This window comes from Strigops habroptila, chromosome 1 (assembly GCF_004027225.2).
Source record: "Strigops habroptila isolate Jane chromosome 1, bStrHab1.2.pri, whole genome shotgun sequence".
Lineage (NCBI taxonomy): Eukaryota > Metazoa > Chordata > Aves > Psittaciformes > Psittacidae > Strigops > Strigops habroptila.
The window spans coordinates 100,104,680-100,122,423 of NC_044277.2; the positions used below are offsets into that span (position 1 = coordinate 100,104,680).

General features: G+C 47.2%; 1 protein-coding gene across 2 annotated transcripts in view; it reads left to right on the forward strand.

Annotated features, from left to right (window-relative positions):
- The window catches only part of LOC115617330 (kelch-like protein 40), a 29,410-nt gene extending 13,536 nt beyond the window's left edge, over positions 1 to 15,874 (forward strand). The window contains exons 12-17 of one of the 2 annotated variants that reach the window (XM_030507679.1): positions 7,456 to 8,579; positions 11,287 to 11,447; positions 13,010 to 13,117; positions 14,113 to 14,298; positions 14,860 to 15,006; positions 15,763 to 15,874. In XM_030507679.1, the coding sequence (XP_030363539.1) occupies positions 7,456 to 8,579; positions 11,287 to 11,447; positions 13,010 to 13,117; positions 14,113 to 14,298; positions 14,860 to 15,006; positions 15,763 to 15,874 (1,838 nt within the window). Of the gene's footprint in view, positions 1 to 419; positions 1,786 to 7,455; positions 8,580 to 11,286; positions 11,448 to 13,009; positions 13,118 to 14,112; positions 14,299 to 14,859; positions 15,007 to 15,762 lie in introns of those variants that run through there. The other variant, XM_030507688.1, reaches the window with a different exon arrangement.
- Positions 15,875 to 17,744: the final 1,870 nt, after the last annotated feature.

Consider the following 17,744-nt stretch of genomic DNA (forward strand, 5'->3'; position numbering starts at 1 on the left):
ACAAGGCTGGGGTTGATCCTCAGCATTAGTAGGACCTAAAACTTCCAGAAGGTCACAGTACTGAACAACGATGGATATGGGCAGATTGAATGTCTAAACCGAGGGAACAGAAGGAGTGTCGGGGGTAAGACAGTGCTCAAAGCCACTCCAGCATATTCCCCCATTAGCTGTGGTCCATGATGCTTTGGTGGGCTCAGGCACAGCCCATCTAAATCAGATCATCTAAAATCTGATTTTGGGGTTTTCTCTCTTCTCTCAGTGAAGCTGTAGGGTTGGATCCACAATGGAAAATGTTGTTGGCCATCACGAACTCGTAGGACCTCTAAACCCACCTGAGAGGCAGCATTGCTGGAGAGAAGAGTTGGCTTTGTTAGGCAAGCTGCCACACTAAGATGACCATGTCTCCCTACATCTTCTAGGTTTCCCTGTCAGCACCTTGTCCATCTGGTTCATCACGTACTGCGGAGTGCAGCTGATCAAAGAGCATGAGCGCATTATGGCAATCAAGGAGGAGAAGACTGACAAAGCAAAGGCAGAGTAGAGGAAGGCATCAACAGACTTGTCCCAAAGCCTCATCCCCCTTCCAGCCACCGCTGCCAGGCCAGCCACTGGCCGGGACTCTCCAAACACTCCTGACAATCAGACTGCTGTATCTCACCCATGTAGAAGTCACCTGGAAGGCACAGGTCACCCCGTTGCTGCAGGAAAGATTTTCTATAAGACACAGTGGGCGTTTTGCAGGCTCCCCATGTGTGACAGACTGCTGAGGTAGGCTCCCAGGACATCTCTTTAATGCTAGAAAGAGTCACCCTCATCATTTTTCTGACCCCCTGACCTCATGCAGGACTAGAAATTTCACTCTCTGCTTCCAGGGGGTCCACCAGCACTCAGGTGGATCTGATCCCGCGCTCCTTGATCCCACTCCCTCAGGATCTGTAGCCCATGTCTCCCAGAGGAGACTCTCCAAGCTCCACAACTGGAGGTTTTTTGGTGGTCCAGACACACAGCTATGAGAAAAGGATTAGTTGGTGCTGAGCCTGATCTGAGCAGACCACCTCCAGGTCACTTCCAGCCTAAGCATCCCATGTTTCCTTCACTACAAGAAGTGGTCAGCATCCTTTGGTTGTGCAGTAAGGATTGTGAAATGGCTCAGCACAATCTATACCTGCCAAGAGGCTAGTAAATAAATAGTACAGTCCTTATAGCAAAGGGTAGGAAGACCAGGATGTCTTTAATACCCATTGAAGGGTACTATCTCCCCACCACTGGCAGCAGTGTGGAGTGATAGCTGTTACAATCTCTGCAAAACAGGTCTGTCGTGGTTTGAGCCCAGCCGGTAACTCAGAACCACACAGCCGCTCGCTCACTGCCCCCCCCCCCCGCTTCTTCCTCCCCCCGCTCCTGGAGGGATGGGGAGGAGAATGGGAAGAATGCAACTCCCACGGGTTGAGATAAGAGCAGTCCCGCAACTAAGGTATAACACAAAACCACTACTGCCACCACCAATGATAATAACGATTAGTGAAATAACAAGGGGAGAGGATACAATTGCTCACCACCCGCCGACCGATACCCAGCCCGACCCGAGCAGTGATCTGGGCCTTCCGGGTAACTCCCCCCGGTTTATATACTGGGCATGACGTGCTGTGGTATGGAATACCCCTTTGGCTAGTTTGGGTCAGGTGTCCTGTCTCTGCTTCCTCCCGGCTTCCCCTCCTCCCTGGCAAAGCATGAGACTGAGAAAGTCCTTGGTTGGAATAAACATTACTTAGCAACAACTAAAAACATCGGTGTTATCAGCGTTGTTCCCAGGCTGAAAGTTAAAAAACACAGCACTGCACCAGCTACTAAGCAGGAGAAAAATGACTGCTATAGCTGAACCCAGGACAAGGTCTCATCAGTGCTAAATGTCTTGGCAAAAAGTGATTTAACACCAACATCAGGCATAGTTAAGGAGAGTGCGGGAGCCACACTTGCTTCACAGCCATCGTGCAACACATACAAGTTGCCTGGGGACCTGCTGAAGAAACAACACATGGCTCACAGCTGCTTGGTCTCCAGGCCCCAACTCAAACCCAAAGGGCTCTCCACTGCCGGGTCTCAGACTGATGTGGCCACCATGACCATCCTGCTATGATATGATACGCTATGATTTTTCAAATGCCATGGACAAAGGCTTAAGCTCACATTCCTGTCCATGGCTGAAGATGCTGTAGCCAACTCTTGCTCATCTCCAGCCATGCATCCCTTGAGTGACTTTGGTGCACACAGCCTAAGCCCGTGACTGCATGGCTGAATGAGCGCACATGTGTATATATAACCAAAGCAGAAAGACCCTGAATGAAGGGCAGTGATCTGGGGCTGGGTGGTGGGAAGAAAGCCCATGACAGCTTCCTTGGAGAAGTAGACTTTAGGACACTGCATAGGGAGTGTATAGAATAAATGTACATGTGTGAAATGTGGTGCCTTGGGGAAAAGGTGAAAAATAGCTCTGGCTCTCTTGCACTTTAGAATAACTTTCAGTGGCCTTATGTCTGAGTTATGTCAATGTTTGGTGAGGGCAGAATCTGGACCACTTTACAAAGTGGATTCAAGACGCTTGGTGCTGGTGTATTCTGGCTTCCCTGTGGATGAAACAGGATCAGTTCCTAGCCAGCTTTCAGCTCTGCCAAAGTACTTTGTAAAGTCCCTGATAAATGTTGCTTATTTATGTAGCAAATAAATGTTGGACATCTATGATGCCTGCTGCTCATCACTGTCATGGTGCTGTAATGCAGGTGACACCCTGGGCAATGGTCAATGTGCTACCATTAGAGCCAAGAGACAAAAAGGATCTGTTTGCAGGTCCTCACCTCCCACCCCTGACAGTGACATGAGACATCACTAAGTTTAAAGGAAACCCACGTTAGTGGCATCACCAGATTGGAGGTTTGTCTGCGGCTTGATTTGTACTTACCTTTATTTTGACTCCATCTTCATGTCAGTGAAATATCACAAGCCTACTGCCATCAGACTGTCACCTATGTACTTTTTGAGCTTGAAGAAGTGTTGGTTTTATTTCTGGGAACCCAACCAAAACTGCTGGAAGGGCAGGTATTATGCCTTGGTGGCATCTCTTGTCACATCCCCAAAACCAGGCACATCGCTTTTTAACACAGGTCTGCTGCTGGACTTCTGGTGGATGTTTCTTGGCATCTCCATTATTTCAGATTTACTCTTTCCCACCAAAACAGTTACAACATGCTGTGTTTCCTTCCAGGATAAAACTCATCTCACCCACCTCCATACAGGTGTCCCTACACAGCTGAAGCTACCCTGAGCTCCTGAAACCACAGAATCTGACTCTGCAGGTGGCTCAGCTCAGGTCCTTGGATGCCTGGGAGGACAAACAGAGTCACCCACTTTGCGATGTCGAAGTGGGTGACTTACACGGCAAAGCCCAGTGACTCTGCACTGCCCTCCTGACGCAGGTACTCCAGGAGAGAAAATAACCCATTCACTAAGGGTCTAAATTTACCCAGCAGCTGCATCGCTGGAGCTGCCAGAAGGAGCTAATCTTAGACACCAACTGAGCGGGTGATTTGTTAGAGAGGCTGTTCATGGGAGAACTTGGGATTTGCCCCTCTTTGCCTGAGGTTCTCCCCTCAGCTATCACTGCTATTACAAACCCAGGAGGTCTGGTGGGCCAGGAGCACCCAAGAGGTGCTATCTATCTCGGCCAGCTCAGACTTGCTTAGCAGAGCTTCAAGCTCAGTGTATGTCTCTGTAGAACATGATTTATCAACTGCTCCTCTCTCTCCTGGAGAAAAGTATCTTGTCTGATCTGGTTATCACCTGTCTGTTAGCAAAACTCACCCAGGAAGCCAAGAAAAGCAATTGTTCATTGCTATTGCAAGTACAAATCCCAATTAATAGCCCTACATTTGACACCTATTCACCTGACATGGCTATAATTCCTGCATTCACCTTCCTTGTTCTAAAATTGTGTATGGGAAGGAATGATCCTGCTACATTGCATACCCTTAGGATACCTTCAATGAATCCTCACTCACTTCCATGTCATGGGGGGTGCTATTGCCCACTTGGAGACACACTTTGTAACTGACTTAGCCCATTAGTTATCGGAAATTACTAGCTGTAGTCGTGTTAGATCTGGGGCCAGTTAGCAGGGGCTACCTCAGAACAGCCCACCACCATTCAGGGCTGTTGTCTGTTACACAGCAGTCAGCACTCTCAGAGGAAAGGGAGGGAATTCCCTGAGGAGGGTCGATTCATCCATTCATGTGGATGAATGGTAACTATGAGCACTGCTCACCATTATCGCATCTGCATGTGCCATCTCATCTGCTTTTAGACGCTAAACCCCTCTGGGCTTGGCTGGTACTTGTTTGAAGACCAGTTTACCTTAGTGGTGACACATTGGACCCAGCAAATGGAAGACAGGTGGGACAAATCTACTATGATCAAAGCCTCTACAAGAGATAATGGTTGCAGAGGACTCGGAATTGATGGCTGCCTCCAATTCCACTGCTATCATCAGAGAAAAGACTTGGAGAGGGACTTTTTACAAGGACAGGTAGGAATAGGACAAAAAGTAATGGATTTAAACTGATAGAGGGGAGATTTAGACGAGATCTGAGGAAGTTCTTTCTTGTGAGGATAGTGAGACACTGGCGCAGGTTGCCCAGAGAAGCTGTGGCTGCCCCATCCCTGGCAGTGTTCAAGGCCAGGTTGGACGGGGCTTGGAGCAACCTGGTCTAGTGGAAGGTGTCCCCCCGTGGCAGGGGGGTTGGAAGTGGATGAGCTTTAAGGCCTCTTCCAACTCAAACCATTCTGCGATCTGATATGGCTCTGCTGATATCCATATCTCCCCTCTGTCAGTTTAAAGCCATTCCCCCTTGTCCTGTCACTACCTGCCCTTGTCAAAAGCCCCTCTCCAGATTTCTTGTCAGCCCCTTTAGACACTGGAAGCTGCTCTAAGGTGTCCCTGGAGCCTTCTCTTCTCCAGGCTGAACAAGCCCAGCTCTCTCAGCCTGTCCCCATAGCAGAGGTGCTCCAGCCCTCGGAGCATTTTTCTGGCCTCCTCTGGACTCACTCCAACAGTCCTTTCATCTCAAGTAAGTGTTTAACTTGGGTGCAGTGAACCAGCTCCCAGAGATACCTGTATCTCCCAATGCTTGTAGGAAGCCTAAACAACACAGTGTACTGAGGAGGCAGTGCACTTGAAAAAACAGGGATGCATCCCCATGCCTTGGAGCTGGCTCAGCTGCTGTGCAAAACCGCTGAAGCCAATGGAGATCCCAGACCAGCTCTGGAACTGGCATAGTGCTCTTTCCCCAGGTGGACCACAAACCTGGGAGAAGCCATAGACCCACTGTCTGGTGAGAGTACCTCTGAGAAGGAATGGGCTGTAGCTGCATTTTAGCAGCTGCACTTTGTGACACAGGGAGTATTGCAGCAAACCTTGGATGGCAGCACACGCTGAGCAGCACAGTGAACAGGAAAACAAGCCAGGGCTCAAGGGAGATTAAAGGCAGAGAGGGAAAAATCCCTGCTGGTAGCACAACATTATGATTAAACTTGGGATAGTGCAGAACTAATGCAGAGGGAGGGGAGAGGGGAAGATGCGAGTGTCCAGCCCCACATGTCTGGGAGCAGAGGAGCATTTCTAAAGTTCAACCCAGTTCAAAGATCAGTGCTCATCGCCTGATCCTGTCACAGATGAGCAGCCCAGCAGAAGAGCTTATCATGTGAGCACCGAAAACAGCTTATGATTATTTCCCTGCTATACTGGTACCTCCCAGATGCTGCTGGAACTTCACCAGTACAAGAGAGCTTCATACCAGTATAGCTCCCTCCCTCTTCGCACGTCTGTAGACAAAAGCACAAAGCACTTTTATAAATACATCCATGCTAGGGTAAGGGGTTAATGTGGCTTTAAATACACAAAGAAGACTGGCTATTATCTTTGCATAGACTTATTTAGATCATTAATTAAATCTGTGCTATAACACTGTCTGCCAGCCCAAAGGGTCCATAGTAACAAAGATAAAACAGATACATGTACAATTTTTACTGTAGGCATAATTATAGCTATTCTGCTCACCTATGTCTATCCAAACTAATTTGCTCCTTTGTGAGCTCCATGGGAAGAGATGGACAAAGACTGGCCATTTGAGGACCCATGGGGCTTCCTAGACATCCATGGCATGCAAGCAGGACATCAGACCTGCTGGAGACTCAGTCTTTCTGGAACATCAGCTCAAGGCGAGGCAGGTTGACCTGCTGTGGCTCTAGACTTCAACATAGGGGTGTTGCATTTCAGTAGACCTTAGAAGGAGACCCCCAATTTACAAGAATATACCCATGTTTAGATGTCTTAACCCATGAGTTGAAGCCCTCCGCTGCTCTCTCTTTACTTCTCAGTCTACTGCCACAGACTTTGTCACCAAGATGGATTTATTAATGATGGATTAATATGGTGGAAAAGATGGATTTATTAATGATGAGGCATCCAGAGACTGTGCCATTCAGGCCCATGCATGTATTGTAGGCGAAGCAGAGCCATCCCTCTCCCAGGCTCCTCGAGTCTCTTCCTTTAGTGAGACTTCTAAGTAACTTCCAGCATAGGTGTCATATCCCGTACAGGGATGTAAATAAATAGCTCTATCTTCATTTTCCACCCCCCTTCCAGACTCCTGAAAAGTGGCTCCAGAGGAGAATAAAGGACAAACCTGTGCAGAGAAGCAGCCCTGGGAGCAAGCTGGCTGGAGTCAGGGATGCCACAAGGCCCACATAAGACGCTCCCTTATTGCATCTTTCCAGCTTTGACTTCACTGACTATTTTTAGCACAGCAAAAGGTTTAGGAGTTTCAGAGCAGTCATTTTAGTGGTGTTGGGAGAAGGTCTCGGTCCTGCCATTCATGACCCAGAAGGCAGATTCAGACGTTTGATTCATCTGGAGGTCATTTCCCAAGCATGGTGGCTGCACCAATGGGTCGCGTATGTCTCCCATCATGACATGGCAGCAAGAACTCCTGCTCTCCCTGGGGTGACTCATGGGCTGTCAGACCCTTCCCGAAGCACGGAGGCTGGAATTACAGCTGTTCCCCCGGCCCCCTCCCTTCCTCCTTGTCCAATGTGTCATATTAAAGGGTGATCGGCTTACACATGCTTCAGTATAGATTCCTTAAGCTTTGTAGCGCTGTGGCTATATATAAAGCCCTACGCTGGAAACTGAAGTACACAGACAGCTGCGATAGTAGCAAGCGTTTCACATTCCCACTGTGCAGACGGTCTGGAAGCAAGGGAGACCGTGAGCCCTGCTTTGAACAAGTTTCTTTACCAGGGGTTTAGGTATAGATATATTCATAAATATATATCTATAAAAGAAGGATTGGGAAAAAAAGGAGAAAGAGCAGTTACTCTTCATCATGGGTTTGCCTTTAGATCAAGCAGAAGAATTGCGTCTCTACCAGCAAACTCTTCTCCAGGATGGACTCAAAGATATGTTGGACCACAATAAGTTTCTGGACTGTGTCTTAAAAGTCAAGGGGAAAGAATTTCCCTGCCATCGGCTGGTACTGGCAGCATGCAGCCCATATTTCCGAGCGATGTTCCTCTCGGACATGGAAGAGAGTAAGAAGAGGGAGGTCAGTTTGGAAGATGTTGATCCGGATGTCATGGGCAAGATCCTCCATTATATCTACACCTCTGAGCTGGAGATCACAGAGCAGAATGTGCAGGACATCTTCTCCGTGGCCAACATGTTCCAGATCCCCTCCATCTTCACCGTCTGCGTGTCCTTCTTGCAGAAGCGGCTTTGCCTCAGTAACTGCTTGGCTATCTTCAGGCTGAGCTTGATGCTGGATTGTGCCCGGCTGGCCGTGGCAGCTCGGGATTTCATTTGTGATCGTTTTGCACTGGTTTCTCGTGACGAGGAGTTCTACCAGCTCTCCCCTGACGAGCTTATTGCAGTCATCTCCAGTGACTCCCTCAACATTGAGAAAGAGGAGACTGTCTTCGAAGTGGTGATGAAGTGGGTGGGGACCAAGGACCATGACAGCCGGCAGAAGGCCTTGCCTGTCATCTTTGAAAGCATCCGCTTCCGCCTCATGCCCAATGACTACATCAAGGACCATGTGGAAAAGCACGCCATGGTGAAGTCCAGCCCAGAGCTGCTTAAGAAACTGCAGATGGTGAAGGATGCCCAAAAAGGCAAATTCACTGTGGTGAGGAAGAAGAAAGTGAAGAAAAGCAGTGAAAAGCAAGAGAAAGACAATGTTGTCAATGGAGCAGTAGATGAGGAAGAAGATATAGAGGAGGATGCTCTCCCAGGGATCTTAAATGACACAATGCGCTTTGGGATGTTCCTTCAGGACCTTATTTTCATGGTGAGCGACAGTGGAGCAGTGGCCTATGACCCCACTGCCAATGAGTGCTACTTTGCCTCCCTGTCTACTCAAATCCCAAAGAACCACATCAGTCTGGTGACCAAAGAGAATCAGATCTTCATTGTTGGAGGACTATACTACAACGAGGATAGCAAAGAGGATCCCATGAGTTCCTATTTCCTACAGGTACTAGCTTTATCTTTCTTTTGTTTCTTTGACCACTTTGGAGCATCACCAGTCTTTAGCTTCCATGTAGTTCATTGTCATATGATATTAAAATGCAAGCTGTAAATGAAGGTGAAACATCTGAGTTGCTTCACTCTTCTCCCTATAATTTTAAGGCAGATCCCACTAGAAGGGGTTCTGTAATTGGGGAAGGAGGCTTGAAGGAGTAGGTAATAGGAATAAGCCTTCCTGATTCAAATCCTGAATAGGGGACCACTTTGAACACTGCATTTGGTCCAACCCTGGCTGCCATAGGGTACACTAACTGGAAGGTGAATGGCATCAGGTCTGGGTTCTGCTTTGCATCCTTTGTGTTATGAATCCCCAGCTAAAACCAAGGGTGGCTCTGCCAAGTGCCAACAAAGGAACAGCAGCAGCTACAGCCACAGAGCAAACACCCCAAGGACACAGGGTATTTCCCAACCTACCAGTATGTTTCCCATTTCTAGTGCTGTTCTTGCCCCTAGAGGTGTGCTGGGCCTACTCAGTCTGGAGAAGGGCAAGGGAAGATATCATTGGTGTCTGCAGCTTCCTGATAAGAGGGGGCACAGAAGAGTGATCCAGACTCTTCTTGGATTTGCACAAAGATGGGACAAGGACAATGGCCACCGGTTGCAGCAATGGAAATTTCAGTTAGTTGTGAGGAAAAGGTTTTCCCAACAGAGGTGGTGGGGTACTGAAGCAGGGGTCCAGAGAGGTCACAAAACCTCCATGCTTGGAAACATTTAATATTTGACTGCACAAAGCCCTGGCAACCTGTTCTAACTCCAAAGCTGTACCTGCTTGAGCATGGAGGCTGGATGAAAGACCTTTGGAGGTCTCTCCAACCTAAAGCATTCTGTGATTCTAAGCTGCAAACACCAAAGTTTCCATATTCAGCTCCCAGTTTGCCACTGACCCAGTAGCAAATGCCTTGGGTATCATGTGGCTGTTAGTATTGCCTTGCCCACAAGAAGGGGACTGTGGTCCCTTCACAGCTTTCTGTGGCACTCATGCATGGGAAGTGCAGACAAGTCTCCCAAGGTTGGAAAGTGCCATCAATTTCAAAGGTGTAATTTATTGCCACTAGTGTCATTATGTAGCTTGAGGTTCCTGAGCAAGCTCTCCTGAGGTTCCTCTCTTCCTTGAGCAAGAGAGCCTTTTTGAATCTTTTTTTCAGATGAAACTTCACACAAATGTAGACAGACCGCTATATAACAAAACTTTGAACCACTGTGCCAGTGCAGCAGCAACCTTCTGACTGTTTCTATTCTCCCCAGTTTCACATTCCTCCTGCTGAAGCCAGGACAGTTAGGTCAGGGATAGTTTAGACTTAAGGACAGGCACCAAAATACAAAAATGCTGATAAATCCCAGAGGTCTTGCAAATTTTGGCAGGAACAAAATGATTCCATCGACATTTCAGATGGAAAAGGGTATCCTTTATTTGTCATTTCTAAGATTTGTGACTTTAAAACAATGCTGAATCCATCAAGAAGCAGGAACTAACTATCCTGGTGACTGAGCTGCTCAGGCTTGCACTATAAATAACCCATATGTGGACCACAGATTACAAAGAGACAATAACCACAGGCACCCAGCTGAGGCCAAGTCTTTGGAGGCAGCCCAGCAAGCTAAAGTTCTTTGGCCTGAGCCCACAGCAAACAGTGCTTCAGGCAATGCTGCATCACAGCTCTATCTTGCAGAGTCCCACCAAACTGGCTGAAAGACATCACTCCCTCCTCTGCTATATTAAATGCTTTTGCCCTAGTTTACAGTTCCCATCAAGCCATGGTGCCCGGAGAGCCCCCAGCCTTATGATCTTTCACATCTTTTTTTTCTGATGGGAGATGAGGCAATGCCTTGATCTACAGATGTCCAAGGATCTGCAAGGATTTGGACATCTGATTTAGTAGTGCCATAGGAATCAGTTTCCCCTTCCATCAGATGGGTCTGGCACACTCTGGTCAGCAAGAAGAGCTCTGGTCTTTGCAGTACCATCTCAGTTGTGTTGTACTGTGTTGGGTTGATAAGTATTGTGTAAATAGCTGTTGTGCAGATAGACACATGGTTCATCTCACGAACTCACACACACTGAAGCGATACAGGACAACATCAGTATCTTGAGAAGCAGAGGAAGAACATGGTAACTGATCATTTCCCAGAAAGAAGAATCAATAGGAAAAGAAGGGGCTCAGGGCAGTGAGCTGTGTAGCCAACATTGCCAACACCTTGCTCTACCTGGCAGAGATGGAAAGTATCAGGATGAAATACTGTGGTGCGGGTTGCACCTGAAGACGTTCAGGCAGAAATTCTAAGATTCAAGTGCTTCAGCTCCTCCAGTCCAAGGAACTATCCATTGCAGGTCCAACATGGGACTCTCTCCTCCAAGGATGAACAAAGCTATTCTAAGTCAAGGCTTTGGTGCATAGACAAGAACATGTTCATGCTGGCGTATCTCTGCTCTTGTGCCTTGTCATAAAACACATGTCATATGATATATGGCTTGGAATTGCACTAAGATCTCCCTTTCTGCACCAGATGGTAAGGCACAGGCATTGCAGTAAGTGCCTACTGGGGTGACCAAGCTGCACATGGGAATAGACTTATCCGTCAGCCTCTGGCCCCTGATTTTTGCTAAGCAAATGGGCCGGGTGAGCACACACTAATGACCATGTGTTTCCTTTCAGTACGACCATCTGGATGCAGACTGGCTGGGGATGCCTCCCCTGCCCTCCCCTCGCTGCCTCTTTGGCCTGGGAGAGGCAGAAAACTCTATATTTGTGGTTGGAGGGAAAGAACTGAAAGAGGGAGAGAAGACTTTGGATTCAGTCCTGTGCTACGACCGGCTGTAAGTGTTCACATGCAAGTGTGGGGCGGGAGATGGCTTACAAGAGAAGGTGAAGCAGCTGCCATTGAAAATGATCCCAGATCTCCAGAGGCCAAAAGGTTTCAGAGGCAGGGCTCAAACTCTGCATCTAGATGCTGGGACCATTGGGACTGTCTCAGGCTATACCCTGGGGCGCTGAGCTGTCTCTGTCCAGCTGCTTCATTTATTGTAACTGAAGCTCCCCAAGATGGAAGCCGTAATGGGGATATTATGTATCAGGGACTGATCTTAGTAGATGCTTATGTGAGGCATACACAGAGGAGTGAGAGGAGTTTTTCCTTCTGCTCTTGCCCATTGGTTGGAGATCCAGTGACATTCACCATGATCTCACCAGGAGTGGCTTTCAACAGGAAAGTTTGTTTTGAAAATACCCAAACGTGGCACTGAACTGACCAGCCTAATTGATATCAGGCTTACTATCCAATTATTTTTGGACAATGGGCTCTGACCCATGTTACGTCATCACCTTTATTAAAAAGCACCATCCTTTTCTGCTCGCAGGAGACAGAAACATCCAAAGACTGCTGCCAAAGAGGCAGCGCAGTAAACATTAACAAGCCTTTGTTTGGTTTATATTTAGATGTGTGTGTTTCAAAGTCTGCTTTATGGGCAGAGACTTGAAACCAGTTTCATTCCCACGGAATGGGGCATTCATCTGCCCCTGCGTCTGCCCCTACTAAGTGCTCAGGGAAGGGTTTGAAGCTGGCGGAGATGTGATCAGCACCACTTGCCTTTCTAGCATTATTTAAGTCAAGATTCCAACTGTAACAAACCTGGAGGGGGCAAAGTGCTGCTCTATGGGATCAAATATTTGCCCAAATTGGTTGGGCAATTAGAAAACTTAAGAACTTTCAGTTCTTAAGTAAAATAAAGTGCAGGTCTTGGGGGCTACATCCTATATGTATGAAAACTGGGGACAAGTCTAAGCTACATGGATATGAACAGGCATCTGTTGAGAAATTGGTCAGCCCTATTTGGGTACCAGTTTGGGGTTTCCAAAGCCTTACAGCTTCATCTTCTGCTGTCCCAGATCTAGCTCAGAGGCTTCAACACAGCACTGCACTGCAAAATATGGACATACCCACTCCCGTGGGTCCTTGCTGATGTTGGCTAACCAAAGCACCTCAAAGTGGTAGAGGATGGCCAAAAACCATTTGTCTTCAGGATCTTGTACCCCTAAGTCTCATTGGTTTTAATTTTCTTCTGTCATGCAGAAATCTGTCTTGTTTGCGTTCAGCTGGTAATGCTTGGAAATGAAGTGAAATCCTGGGAGAAGTGGGGATGTGTACCCAAAAAGCCCAAGAGTAGGGGATGCTGCAGAAAATAGAGTATTAGCATAAACATTCTGCATATTTCATTTCCCCCCTTTTTTTAGGATCACAAAATTTACTCATGAGCCCTATCTCATTGAAAACCTCATATTTTTGAGATTGAGTCACCTCTAGGTTTGGAAAATACCATGTACTCTAGGCCTTACCCAGAAAGCTACAAATCCTTTTGCTTCCAATCTTTCTCTGATCCAGGTCCTTCAAGTGGGGTGAAGCCGATTCCCTCCCTTATGCAGTCTACGGCCATGCGGTGGTATCGCATAACAGTCTCGTCTATGTCATCGGTGGCAAAGGAAGTGATAAGTAAGTCAAAAAACAAGAGAAACCTAGGAAGCCATCCCTCAAACTAGTGGGAGTGCAGAGTGTGAGTTGGTACCTCCCCAACCTGGATCCTATATGGGTTAAGAGGGTTAGAAGGGATATGAGATGTGGATCCTTCCCTCTCAGCTTGCTTCTGTGATTGCAGTCCTTCCCAAGCCCTTAGAAGTCCCACAGGGACATCAGGGAGATGGTACTGTCCTTGCAGGAGAGGGAACATATCATCCCTTTTGCTCACAAAATAAATGTCACAGAGATTGTGACAGGCACTGAAGAGCAAGAAACTCCTTCACATTCAGGGTCTCGTGCCTCTGACTTCTTGTGGAGCAGTGTGGTCCCAGCAGTCAAATCCAGATGGGTATTTGCAATAGGAGTGAAAAACCTCATCAAACCTGACCTCTATCCTGCCTTCCTGCAGGAGACGGGCTCAGCAGAAACAGCTTCTCTCAGGGAGCACTGTAGCCATTGCTTTGCAAGGCAGAAGTGTGACTGTTTGCAGAACAAACATGCCAAAATCCAGCAAAGATAGGTCCTGCTCTGTCAGGATTTTGGTCTGAAAAGTGTGAGCGTGCACACATTCACACACCTTACATTGCCGTCATGGGGACAGGGATGCTGCTGGTCATATTTTGCAGCATCAAGTTGGATCAGGAGCACTGAAACACTGTCTTGATGGCTATGTGCAAGTTTCTGAGAGGCAGTTAGCTACATGGACCCGTATCCAGCTCTTGAGCACTATACTGAACTTTTGGGACTCCTACCCAGCACAAGCACAGCAGAAGGGGATATGTTATACACACAAATTAGGCATGGGCATCTTTGGGTATATACCCAAGCAAAGGCACACATGCCAATGTGGAGGAGAAAAATCCTTTCTAGACACTCCACATTCTTCCCAGCAGACAACCCCAAACTCCTGTGTTGCAAAGCTACTCCCTGTGAAGTGATCAAGGCTCCTGTTCTCTCTCATCTTTCTCTAGGAAGTGCCTGAAAAAGATGTGTGTCTACAATCCATCCAAGTTTGAGTGGAAGGAGCTGGCTCCCATGAAAACTGCCCGCTCCTTGTTCGGAGCCACCGTGCATAAGGACAAGATCTATGTGGCAGCTGGCGTGACCGACTCTGGTTTGACCAACTCAGTGGAAGTCTATGACATTGTCACCAACAAGTATGTACCTGAGCATAGCTTCGGGGTGTAGTTACATAAGGAGCAGCTACAGGTGTACATTAAGCAACTTCCAACCAATCATTCTGGAGTTTGCTTGCAAGTCCTGATACCAGTTACTCACAGTCTGTATTCTCTGGACAGCTGGGCATCACCAATGCCACTGCAGTTGGGCTATGGATCATCTCAGGCTCACTCTCAAAGCAGTTTCACTAACTGGTGCAGTTCCTGGGTTCCCTGCAGTGCTGTAGCTTTATCTTGGCAGCTTCACCCAACACAATAGACTCTCTGACTTTGGGTGGGCCTTGCAGCTGCAGTCCTACTGCTGGGGCATGCTGGTCCATGCCAGGTGTGCTTCACAGCTCGCTTAGCACAAAATGCAGATGAACTATGATGATGGAGACAGGTATTTCTAACAACAGTTGGTGCATGATCCCATCCCATGTAGACCTACACAAGTTAAACCATCCCTAGCTAATTCAGTTGTCGATTCCTGGTTCAAGGCCAGCCTCAGCGTGAAGGTAGGAAGGGTGCTCTAACATGTCCCCTCTCTCTATGCGGCAGGTGGGACACCTTCACTGAGTTCCCGCAGGAGCGCAGCTCCGTCAGCCTGGTGAGTTTGGCTGGGGTGCTCTACCTGCTTGGAGGGTTCGCCACAGTGGAGACAGAGTCGGGAGAGCTGGTGCCAACGGAACTGAACGATGTTTGGAGGTGATGATCTTCCTCAAGCTGTCCATGGGAGTATGGGAGGGATGCTAGCAGGAGCCACTGGGGGAACAGATAGCTTCTGTCTTTCTTGATGCCTTCAATGAGATGGTTACACCAGCATGAGGTTACAGGTTCAGTGCAGGGTCTGTGGGTGAGAAGTTTGTCCTGTGCTGTGCTGGAGGGCACATAAGGTGATTCAGTGATCTCTCTCAGCCTCATATAGCAACGTACCAGGGAAAATCGGCTCCTTTAGCTTTGTTGCCGCATTGTCATTTTGCCTGGAGCTGGTTCCAGAGCTTCCCTTTGGTGCGAAGCAGCACTTCTGCAATGCATCCTCTCCCTGGGAAAAGCCAGTACTCAGGATGGAAATCTGATAGTCTTATGTGCAAGCAGAAAGCACTTTCTGATGGCTGCTAATGGAGCGTTAGCTGCTCCTGTCCTTTACATCTGTGGCTCTAGAGCACCATCAGCAGGCACCCACTGGCCCTCACCATAGATGTTCAGTCTTGGTGTCACCAAGCCCTTTCCCAATGGAAAAATACACCCTGCCCTGCGAGACCATGTGCTGACACCCACATCCCCTAGCCTGGTGCTGCAAACCAGAGCAGACCAGGGCTGAAAGTCCCCATGCAGCTTCCGCAGATACCTTGTAGCCAAATAACACCTATGGGGCATCACACCATGGGCTATCACTACCATGGAGAGCAGCTTGAGAGGAGAAGCTTTCCTTACCGTAACTGTCTGTCTGTCTGTGTCCAGATATGACGAAGAGCAGAAGAAGTGGGAAGGGGTCCTCCGGGAGATCCAATACGCCTCTGGTGCCACTTTCCTTCCTGTGCGCCTCAATGTTTTGCGCCTAACGAAGATGTAGCAAGGCCTGATTTATTTATTTTTCCAGGGGGATCTGGGGCAAGGAGGGATGCAGGGACATGAGACCATGCTTATCAGGACAGAGATGTGGCATTTGGTTACTGTGTGTGGGACATTGCATCTGTGATTGGTACCTTTTTATTTAAATGGGAAAGAGAGGAAATTACCTTGAAGCCCCATGGGAACTTGAAGATGCTCACAAGATAACTAGAGAAGGAAAGAAGGGATCTGGAGCCTGCAGGAATCCGAGGTAGGCTGAGAAGCATGGAGCAATGCATTGTTCCACTATCACTAGACAGGACAAAAAGATCAAAAAGTTCTGCTTCTTTCTCCATGTTTTCCCATCTCACCTGCTGTTAAACCTCCCCAACCAATAGTGAAGGCAGAAAGTGGGTCCCAAGGGACTAAGTTGACATTCCCCAAGGAAGGGGGTCTATAAAAAATTTCCCCATCTAAGGTAGCTGTGAACATGGTGCTAGAGCCCACCTTGGAGGAGAAAAGGAAGAGTCTAATTCAAGTAGCACAGGAGAGACCTGGGAGAACCTTGATGAGTTCCCAAGTGATGAGGGTTGTTTGGATGAGACAGTTAGAAGAAAAGAGTATGTGAGCCTGGGCAGCAGAAATACTGTGCAAGTTACAGTGAGAATAAAAGAGTCTTTGTTCTTTACCTCCTCCTTGACTTTTGGAGGCCAGGAGCTAAGGTATCCAGGAAGTGAAAAGCTGTGCAAGTAGCAGGGTAGGAAAGCAGGGAGAGACAGGAACAGGAGGCCATGTGTACTTATCTTCAGCCTTTTGGGCTCCTCATCTTCAATCACAGATCACAATGTCCTCACCTAATGATGGGCAAGTGCTGTTTTTCAGGGAAAGGTTTTATATTAATGCTGTTTCTCTTATTTTTAATGTTATGATTTTTGGGGTTTTTTTTAAGAGTATTCTAGTTTGCTAAGTACGTGGAGATCTCAGATGTATTTGGCTCTAGGAGAGCCTCCTACTGAAGGAAAAATGCATATTTATTTTAAAGTTATCCATAATGATGTTTTGATAGAAACATGACTGCACTGGCACCAGGACAAAGATCTGCCCACACCATCTGACCAGCAGTTTATTTAAAAATAAATTATTATGCTATTTCAGAAGAAATCTCCTGTGTCTGCATGTTAACAGAGCTGTAACTGAATGTCCATAGCAACTAGACAGAAGGACCAAGCCGCGATGAACGTACATGGCAAGCCAGCCCCATGGAGAGCCCTAGCAGAGCCCCAACATTTATTCTTCTTATTTTTCCCCCAATTTGGAAGCTGAAACTTTAGCATTCATATCCTTACAGCTATTCTCCAGAGACAGAAGAACTAGAAGCTTACCTAGGATTAGAAGGAAGCTGGTACCTACATGGTCTGATACTATGAACAGGGGTGATAATCAGTAATAATAAAAAAACCCAAAAAAACCCCAAATTCAAACCTTGCAAAATAATTCCCCGAAAGTGGCATGAAAATTATGGTATCACAAATCATATCTGGCTGATTTGTCTAGTTCAAAATGCAGTCATGGGGGAAACTAAAACATGTTTGGAAGGAAAGACAATTTGGCATGAGTAAAAGAACCAGAGTCTTGTCCTGGTTTCATTTTAAGGATTTAAAAAGTTACAGGATAATCTCCTTAGACGACAATCACATCAGAACCGTAATGAAATATTTTCACAAGAAAAATAAATCCCAGGTGACCGGCTGTCACAAAATAGCTTTTTAATTAAAAAAAAACCCAAAACCTACAACAACAACAAAAACAAAAAAAAAAAAAAAAAAAGGCCACGAAAACCTTTCAAACTATCAATCAAGTGTGTAAAAAAAAAAGAAAAAAATCACATTCTA